Here is a 10,825-nt window from a genome sequence, read left to right as displayed (position 1 = left end):
ATCTTTTTTTTTTATAAATATCGTATCGTTTTTTTTTATCAATCATAAACCCAACAAGTCAGCAAGGCAAAATAAACCAATGGTATCCTTCCAACTTGAAAATCACTAATTTCTTCTAATTCTTGGAAAATTGATTTGCATACAATAATTCCAAATGATGCGAGCACTCCCCCGTAAAACCTACCACGGAGAATAATCAAATCTCCTACCGACGGTGGACACGGCTTAAATATTGAAAATTCTCCGTTGGCCAGTCAATTTGCTAGTCCGGGCAGTTCTATTGACTCCACGTGTCATTATATCGCTGGCTGCTTACGACTAGAAGAGGACTTTCGGGCAAGAAAGAAGTTCAACTCATCTGTCTTTTTTGGATTGCCTCGACGTTGCTTGCAATGGAAAAAGCAGGCAAAATAGGGCCCTTAGTTTGACAACAATCTTCCACATTGAATCTTATACTATGAAAATACACACTCAAATCCCTAGATCTTAGCAACCCTTGGGAGGCATAGCAGTTGATTGAGATTTGCCCGGGTGTTGAATTTGACACTTGTTCATGGATTGAGGTTGTTTGAAATTGTGGTATAAGTTATTTTTTTATGGTTTTTGTTGCTTGGAAATACTTTAAAATAATATATATTTTTTTATTTTTAATATTAGTATGTTAAAACAATAAAAAAAACCAAAAAACTAATTTAAAAATGAAAAAACTTCAAATATTTTAAAAATTCAGCTGGACCGTAAAAACAAACGAGTATAATCTAGGTTAATGATTATCAAAGATTATCATCTTATATTAGCAAGGAAATGACATGGAAAAAGTAATGAATTATAAATTTCTTGTAAGGATCAATATGGAATAAGTGTCAAAGTACGGGGATGAGAAATTGGCATCGAACCCTTGACATTCACCTAAAGTGATATACGACCAAGACAAACATAGGACCCCACATGTTGCCTTCTCTTTGTCTTCGCAAACATGGTTCCTTCTTACCAGATCTAAAAAACCGTAAACCTCGGAGAGAACATAAACACAACAGTCGTGTTTCTCTTCTCCACACTGCTGCTCTCTCTCTCCCGGCATCCTCATTGACAAACAAGCAAAGAAAATAAAGAGGTGGAGAGAGTCCAAACTGTATAGAGAGTAACACAACATTTTGAATTTTCGTTTTTTTTTTATAAATACCATTTTGAATGTTATTAACTTGTAGGTGAATATAGGGAGAGATGGGGGTGCAAGAAAATGGGAATGGGATTGTGGGGGGAAAGAACAAGTACAAGAGGATGGATTCTGATGCGTTAGAAGAAGATATTGCGTTGTCAAATAATCTTGAAGGTCAAGAGGGTGTTTTTGTTGAGAAAAGGGATACAAGGATTTATCTTCTTGCCTGTGCTATCTTTGCCTCTCTCAATTCTGTACTTTTGGGATATGGTTAGTGTGTTGATCTTTTTCTTTTTAACTTGATCTGTTGGTCTGGTGTTTGATCTGCTTGACTTTTGGGATACCCAATTTAGCATTTTTCGTATTTATTTTTTTCTCTATAATTTATTTGTGTTTTCATTGCTTTTGTGTCTTTCTCTGATTTGTTTATTAGTTGAAAGCATACGCAAAATCAAATTCTGAACTTCATTGGTTGTAAATTCAATGCGGCTCTTAGGTTTGTCTGAATTTTTATACGAGCACTGTAAAACACAGAATATTTTGTGTAAGTGAACATAGTAATACTACTGAACTAATAGGAAAATATCTGGTGAGAAGCTTAAGTTAGAAATTTGTAGGGTGGAGTGCACATTTGTGGAAAAAAAACTCTTGCCAGAGGGATGCAAGTAAACTATTAAGATGGTTAATTCTTATGTGCAGATTATTTATCTAGTTTATGGATATGCAATTTGTTATACTTGAAGATGATCGATGTGAGTAAAATAATCCTACGCTGTCTAAAGGGATTCTATTGGCAAAATACCATCTTGCAAAATTTGTTGATTTGTGGTTCATTACTTAAGAGATTTGAAAATAACTTGCTTAGCTGAAAGCCTGGAACATCTAATATTATTTATTATCCAAATGAAGGATGATGGTTTTAGGCCGTTATGGTTTTAGGCCGTGAACATATGCACAAGTGAGGTTTTTTTAATCTTTGTATTTATTTATTCACTCGAGACGATTTGCAACCGACATGCATGAGGCATGTTGTTACTTGTTACAGAAGAGGATCTGTTTGACTGTAGTCCAAAGTTCTAATTTGTAATCCATCCTTGTGACTGCAGATGTGGGTGTTATGAGCGGAGCAATTTTATTCATCAAAGAAGATCTTAAGATATCTGAGGTACAAGAAGAAGTTCTTGTTGGAATTTTAAGCATAATTTCGCTTTTGGGTAGTTTAGCTGGAGGAAAAATGTCAGATGCCATCGGTCGCAAGTGGACGATAGCCTTTGCAACATGTGTTTTTCAGTCAGGAGCTGCTATAATGGCTCTTGCTCCTTCGTTTACAATTCTGATGACAGGAAGACTCTTGGCTGGCGTGGGGATAGGCTTTGGGATCATGATAGCACCAGTGTACATTGCAGAGATATCACCCTCTGCTGTTAGGGGATCCCTCACCTCCTTTCCTGAAATTTTTATAAATCTAGGAATCCTTCTTGGATACATTTCCAACTATGCTTTTTCAGGACTACCAGTACATATAAACTGGAGGGTTATGCTTGGCATAGGAATTCTTCCCTCAATCCTTATGGGAGTTGCTCTGTTTGTGATCCCTGAATCCCCAAGGTGGTTGGTGGGGCAGAACAGAATCGAAGAAGCAAGAGCTGTGCTGTATAAAACGAATGATAGTGAAAAAGAAGCAGAGGAAAGATTGGCTGAGATACAACTGGCTGCTGACCTTGCTAATTCTGAGAAGCATGAAGCAAAAGCAGTGTGGCAAGAATTATTAAAACCTTCACCTGCAGTTCGAAAGATGCTGATTACTGGTTGTGGAATACAGTGTTTCCAACAAATTACAGGTATTGATGCAACAGTATACTATAGCCCCACGATTTTTAAGGATGCTGGGATCAAGAGCGAGACTCATCTACTTGCTGCAACTGTTGCTGTTGGGTTTACCAAAACTGTTTTTATCTTAATGGCTATATTTCTCATTGACAAAGTGGGTAGAAAACCTTTGCTTTACATAAGCACCATTGGAATGACTGTCAGCTTGCTTTCTCTGAGCCTTACTCTATCTTTCATGAGTGATGAGAAATTTGGGATTGAATTGGCAATTTTATCAGTCTGTGCGAATGTAGCATTCTTCTCTGTAGGTATTGGGCCTGTTTGTTGGGTTTTGTCATCTGAAATCTTCCCTCAAAGGCTTCGAGCTCAAGCATCAGCTCTGGGGGCAGTGGGCAGTAGGGTCAGTAGTGGTGCCGTTTCTATGTCCTTCCTCTCAGTGTCTGCTGCAATCACAGTTGGAGGAACCTTCTTTGTATTTTCATTGATTTCAGCTCTTTCTGTTGCTTTTGTCCATACATGTGTCCCGGAAACAAAAGGCAAGTCTTTGGAGCAAATTGAAATGATGTTTCAAAATGAAGGAGAGTTGCAAAGAGGTGAATTGGAATTGGGAGATGTAGAAGTACAGAGACTGGTGCAGAAAGAATGAACGGTTAGCGTGCTTGTTTCACCCACAAACTTCATGAAGAGGCTTGTAATACTAAAAACTAGTTTAGGCTAAAAGCATTATTTGCACATCCTGCGAATTCAATAAAGCTGAACGCAAAATTCTTTTTCAACACACTATTTTACCATGGATAATAGTTACACAACCATGAAGCTTGATAAACAGTTGATTATTAATCCAAATCATTGAGATTATTCATCTTGTCTTCTGCTTCTATAATTAAAATAACATTATTTGAAAAAAATTAAAACTCAAATTGGGATCGAGATATATGGGTCAACTCTCACTTAATTTGAGCCACGTGTCAGGTTAATAGAACACCGAATGAACTCGCAATACTAAGCTGGGTTTAATAACACTCTGATTCTGACATGAGACATGATTCTAGTGAAAGGTTCAGGTAAAAGCTTAGCCCTAAGTTCTAACTCCAGTCAGCTGCCTGGATATCGATAGCAAATTTTACATGCTAGCGCAAGCAGCTTGTTAATTTATCAACCAGCCAGTTCCTATTTGACAGAAGATGGGTCGCCATGGTTCCATGTGCAAAGCTAGCCCTTATCAGGTGTAAGCTAATAGAATCACGCACAATTTAATAATCACCTTCACAACTCATTTTAATGGGGCATGAATTCAATCGAGATTATTATATTTTTTCCATGGCTCCCTGATAAAAAATCAGCATTCACTTTCGAAACTCAAAACAGTTCAACAAACTTTTACTCTCGACTTCGAGAGAGACAAAAGGGTCTTAATTCAATGGAAGATATGTTTAAGAAAACTCTTGTCTTATTAATTATAACATCGCTTTCGATACTAGCATGTATAATTATGGGATGATTCCAAAGGGACCGTGCATGATTAACCAATAAAGCTGACAAGGTTCACAAAAACCCTTAATTACAAGTTTTTCCTCTCTGCAGTTGGTGAAGTGAATGAAGATTCGAAATAACATAACGTGGAAAGAATGAACACCTGTAAGGTGATTTCTTTCTATTGAGTTTAGCACTGGTGATAGAGAAAAGAAATCTTTCAGACAGTATTTTGTATGTTTACAGAATTTGTAAACATAATTGCTTAGAAGAAGATCCGAATGGAACTATGCAGATCAAGATTATAGTCTCTGGGCGTGTCCAGGCAAGAACTAAAGTGGCTAGTGTGATTATCACCAATAGTTTTGGATTACATAAAGATACATGTCCAGAATGATAATGATCTTTTGCACAGTGAGTTTAGGGTTTTATAGGCTGTGAAAAGTTGACATTGATAATGATTATGTAGCCAATCTTTAAAGGTCATGTGACTGTAAGACATGCCTTCATTTAACGCACCCTCTCCATTAAAAACGAGAAGAAATAAAGAGAACAAGACTACCATTGATTTGGGGGTCTGTGTATTTGAGGGAGACTTGAATACCCTCTCCATCGTCTCATACCTCCAAATATCCCAAGGATAGTAATTAGCTATAAGCATTAGAACAAGGTCTTAAATGGATTAGATATCCAATCCCGAATGTCTATTAAAGAGATTTTATAAAGCTAAAATATTCTTTGAATTTGATATGAAATCAGCCTTTTGATAAATATAAATCGGTGTAATATATAGAGAAAAAAATAACATTTACAATATCATTTAGCCACAAGTAAAATGTAATGTCCTTTACACTAAAAAAATACTTCTTCTGAGTTCTAGTGAATCATGCATGAATTCTTTAACTCTTGTTCAAGATTTATCATTGTTTTATATTGATAATATTTTAATTTTCTCCGCGTCTCTAGATCAACACTTCAAACATTTCAATACATTCTTCAATGCCAAAAAAAAAAAAAGGCCTAGCTGCATTATCTAAAAAGATGATAAGACTATCCAATTTGCTTATAAGTTTCTTAAATGCCTTAATTATGAATAACATTTTTATAAAAATATCACTCATGATTGTAAGCCTTTATTTCAAAGGCTTAAAAAAAACCTACAAAATGGAACCATGAACATATCATTGCAGTGAAAAAGATCAAGATCAAAGTTAAAGAGTTTCCTTATCTCTCTATTGCCAATCCTAGTGCATTGAAAATTGCTGAGACAAATATCTCAAAACCAGGTTATGGTGGAATCCTAAAACAAAGGATTAATGATAGGAACAATTAGTAAGTTTCGCCAATGAATTTTAGAACTATTAGAATAAGCTTGTAAGCACTTTCACCCTTTACATGATAGAAGGGGGCTATTTATTATCAAGAGCTCTTATTAGAGACAAGATTAATCATTCTTCAAAAAGTTCTCAAAAATAAAAAAAGACCGAGCTTGTTATAATCTTATAATTAAATTACTCTTGATGAATGGAGCCTTAATCCCCATATCTTTATATATTTTTTATTAACTATCGACTTTCCCCCAAAACTTACATTTATTTTGACTGTATTAATGCATGAGAAGTAGCCTTAACATATGATAACATTGTTGGTAAGCATAGTTAGTTCATCCAGTTCTAATTATCTCATAAATCTCAAGTCTTTCTAAAATGCTTTTCAAGTTAGGATAACAAATGGAAAATCTTTCCAATCTAAATGCCTATTTACATGAAACCTTATTTAAAGAATTTTTTTCATATTAATAAGTCTATTTTAAAACTATTATGTTTTGTGAGCCACTTTCAAATCTATATAATGGTCTAATGGAATTTTTAAGTCTAGATTAAGAAGAATATAAGGTTGGCTTAACACGCAATACCTCAATCCTTATAAGGAAAATATTTGTCAAATGATGGGATAAATTCAATATTTTAGATGAACTGCATCGTGAGGTGATGTTTGACTAGTATGCTGAAGTGCCTCCTGCAAGGTATTGTTATTGGGAAAGGAAATGAGTTTGGGTTTAATCATAAGATTATGATTAAGGTTTATGAGTTGCCACTTGACATTATGGTTATTAAAAATCTATAGTCTATGAAAGTTTAGATAAGATACTGATTGTGCAATGAAAAGACGCATCACTCATAGTACATCCTACCTAAGATAAGCTACATTGTTATTTGACTATTTTTCTAGGTCGGGTTTCTATTTATTGGTTTTGTTCTAAAGTCTAAGGCAGACATTCTTTCGTGAGAGAATCTTTTTCCCATCGAGTTTAATCCTAACCATTCTAAAGTTCAAACTTAACATCACATTTATTTTTCACCTTGTATATTTAATACTTGAGAGTATACTTTACTATGTAGTTTTAGAAATCTAGATATTAAAGTATATATCTAAACCCTAATATAAAATGAACCAAATGATTGGTGAAGGGTTTTTGACATTTTAGTCAAACCCTAATGGATAATCATAAATTGGTTATGATATCCATTTTACATTTTAAATGAGAAAGATGTATTTTTTTTTGTTTTTATGAAAATATGTTTGGAAAACTTTTAGGATTTGACGGTATGCGTGAAAATAAATAATTATTTATTTTTTTTAAAGAAGAAATTGATTTGAAATTTTTTTATTTTAAAAATCTTTTAGAAACATTTCAAAGAAAATCATGTATTTTAATACCAGATCTGTATCTTATAGTATAAACATAAAATCCAATATTATGAAAAATTGGTAGAAAAACATGTGAGAAAATCACAATTTTTTTGAAAGGATTTTTGGAATATTTTTTTTGTTTTTTAATAATATATAATATATAATATTATAATATCTATTATTATTATTATATTCTTATAATTATTAAATATACTAGGCTAGGCATGACAGTTATATAGGTCAAGCCCATCTTAGTGGGGTCGAATCAACCAAAAAAATCTTTTTTAAAGGGTTGGCTAAACTTGGCCTAGCCATTTAGGCTGGGCTAAATCAGGTTTAGCCCACTTGAAGAGTTAATTAAATTGCAAAACATGAATAATAGTTCACGTTCTGAATACAACCGCATTTTGCAGAGTGCAATGAGAAGAGAGAGGTGGAAGAAGGAAAAGCTCACTTGGTGTTGGAGTCTCAACCGTGATAAAAAGGCTTAACTAATCGCTCAGGAGGCATTAGTGGATGAAATGGTGGTTGGCGTTGGTCATAGAAGGAAGAAAAAGAAGAAGGTTTATAGAGGAGAGAGGGAGGCCGACTGTGGCTTTGATGGCTAGTTGGTGGTTGCGCTATCTACTTATGGTGGAGCTAATGGCGGACAAGCAAGTGGTGGTGGCAGTCGGCAACTGAGATGGCAAGGAGAGAGAGAGAGAGAGAATAAAATGGCAGAAATTAAGGAGAAGGGCTGGTTTTTTTTTCAATTTTTGCACCAAATTTTCTTCATATTCGGCGTATGAAATCCATTCTTATTTATAGGGGCTGGAAGAGGGCAATCTTGTTTTCACTGAAAAAAATTTCAGCCCTTAATTCAGTTGGGAATGACCTTAACCATTGACTCAAAGTAGGCAACATGAACTGTTAAATTTAACAGTTAAAAGCTATCTGAGTTGGTCTGTTTTGGCTGGTGCCATGACTGTTATGGTATCAATCAACCAAAAATGACCATATCAGGGTGTAGAGGGATGTCAAGTGATCATTTTTGTGTAAATTTTTTCAAATTTGATTAATGGTAGAGATATTAAATATACCTGCAAAGTAACTCATTGAGTTGTCTTTCCAAAGACAAATTAGAGAACAAAATGAACAATAACTAAAATAATGCTATTATGGTAATGTTCAATATGGTCCTTCGATTATGCTTTCGTTCAATTACATCCTTCATTGACTTCAAACTTTTGATTCTGCGTAATTTGGCCCTTGACTAACCTCAATTTCAACCTCGTATTTGAGTGTCTTTTTCATTTTGGGTTTTGGTTGTGGATTTATATAAATTAACTATCAATTGACCATTAAACTTTTAATTCTTCAATTTCACCCCTGATTTCTATCAATTTGGTTCTCCTAGTTTGGTGTTTTTTGCAGATTGGTTATTGACTGTGAATTTTTTTAATTTAACCCCTAATTGACCCTGAAACTCCAAATTTCTTGTAATATTGCCCCTAATTTCAATCAATTGACTTGGTAAAAATTAAATTTAATCTCTTAAAAATTCAATCTTCTCAATTAAGCTTAAATTGGGCTTCAAAACTTAAATTTTCACCAATTAAAACCCTAATAAAATTAATTTAACCATGTTAAGGTATAATTAAGTCCTTATACCTAATTAAATCCTTTAATTGGACCCAAATTAATTTTTAAACATAATTAAACTTTAATTTAACCCATGATTAAATCAAATTGGCATGTTAGAGATTTAATTTTTTTTTTGACTTAAATTTTATGCAGATGCGTTCAATAATCATTTAATTTGACCTTGAATCTATATTGTTTTTTCAATCTTTGGTATAGTGGGATACAAATTAGACTTCGAAGTTCATCCAAAATTACAGCTTAATTTTTCCATTTAGCCAGCTTTTATTTTATTTTTTTTATTTTTATTTTGAAAGAAAAATAAGTGAATTTGGATAATAGTCTAGAAATAGGTTATGACAAACTGTATGTTTTTTGTAGAGAACATCAATCTTTTCTATAAAGATTAAGATCTCCAATCTTAAAGGAGCTTTTTAAAGACCTTATCTCTTTATCTTTGAAGTAGGAGCTCAAGAAATCTCTTTTTGAAGCCTTCAAAGAAATAAATGATCATAGTTTATACCAAGATTCTCATGATCCTTTAAAAGATAACAATGACATCATGGATGAGCTTAAAACCCACCTCGAGCATAGTTGATGCCTTATCAGGCTTTACTAATCTTATCAAGATTAAATGCTTATCGTCCCTTTGTTATAATTTCCAAGGACATGTGTTTTCTAAGAATGTGATGGAATCTTTTGTTTTTATATGAGATTTTTTACCTTTTATTTTGGCATTATCTTTTTTATAGGTATTTTAGCTATTTGTTTAAGCCTTATCTTTCAATTAACTAATTTGAATATTGTTTTAATTTCACAGCCTTTATAAGAACTTCTCTAGTTTGAAATAAGGCATTGAAGAATTTCTAGAATTCTTTTCTTTTATAACTACTAAATAGTTCTTTGAGAGGTCTTCAACGTTTAAATTAATAATCATAAAGTCTTTTATATAAGTTAAATCTTTCTCTTTTTTTTCTTTACTTTTATCTTCTTTACTTTTTAATACTTGTTGCAAATACTCTTTAGCCTTAATACTTATTGACCCTCATAGTTTTTCTTGGTATCAGAGCCTTCTGATTATAAGTATTATATACTAGATTCTAAAATAAATATTCAATTTAAAAAAAAAACTTAAATCAACTCAGGTTAACTTTTTAAATCTGCAACCTAGATCATAAGATTGAGATAACTTCATACAAAATAAAAAAATAAATCATAAAGTTCAATCATTAATCAATCTAATATTAAATGATGAAATTAAAAAAAAATCAATTTTAATTAAGGATCTAAAAATAGATCAAAGTTAACTCAGGCTAATTTTCCAAACTCATGACTAAGGTCATGAAACAGAAATTATATCATAAAAGACAAATAAAAAAATCATGAAACTCAATTCTCAATAAACTCAATAGTGATGGATAAAATAGAAAAAAAAATGATCCAAAATAAATAACAATAAATTTTTTTTCAAAAAACTAAAATGATAAGACCTTTTGCTATTTTGAAAAGAATGAGTGTGGAAACTAATGGGAGATAAGAGAAAAAGAGAAAAAAGAAGAAGAAGAAGCTAACATGTGCCCATTATAGCAAGTTGCCATAACATGGTTATGCAACTACATCATTATTTAGGCCTTCTAAGTTTGTTGTTGTAGCTAGATTCAAGGCTCGTGGATTTGATGTTACAGGCAAACCCACTTAAATTTAAGTAATGCAAATTTAATATTATTATTAATATTAAAAATATTATTATTTGTATTATAAATATTATTCTTGAAAATATAATTAATATTATAAATATTATTTTTGAGTTGGACATTATAACCAGAGTCATGGTTAAGGTTATTAAATCTAACTTTGCAACTAAATCTACTAATCTTGAATTTTAAATCTACTAATCTTTAATTTTAAATTTTTTAATATTTTTTATGTCAAAAAAATTCATTCATGAGATATCACGCGGACCACCAAACTGGTTGTATTCTATAATAATAAAATGGGTGATGGTGAGTAATATTTCCCGAAACCTTTTTTTTTTGTTCTTAATGAATA

The 10,825-nt window shown here is 32.4% G+C and overlaps 1 protein-coding gene across 1 annotated transcript; it reads left to right on the top strand.

The window, feature by feature from the left end:
- The first annotated feature begins 944 nt into the window (after positions 1 to 944).
- LOC105119769 (probable polyol transporter 4) lies at positions 945 to 3,835 on the top strand. The gene is made up of 2 exons (XM_011017950.1): positions 945 to 1,429; positions 2,266 to 3,835. Exons 1-2 carry the CDS (start codon positions 1,225 to 1,227, stop codon positions 3,633 to 3,635), a joined length of 1,575 nt encoding a protein of 524 aa, XP_011016252.1. The 5' UTR covers positions 945 to 1,224; the 3' UTR covers positions 3,636 to 3,835.
- Positions 3,836 to 10,825: the final 6,990 nt, after the last annotated feature.

This window comes from Populus euphratica, unplaced genomic scaffold (assembly GCF_000495115.2).
Source record: "Populus euphratica unplaced genomic scaffold, PopEup_1.0 scaffold3476.1, whole genome shotgun sequence".
NCBI lineage: Eukaryota > Viridiplantae > Streptophyta > Magnoliopsida > Malpighiales > Salicaceae > Populus > Populus euphratica.
Note: the sequence above shows the minus strand (reverse complement) of the source record. Positions and strands in the feature narration are given on the sequence as shown.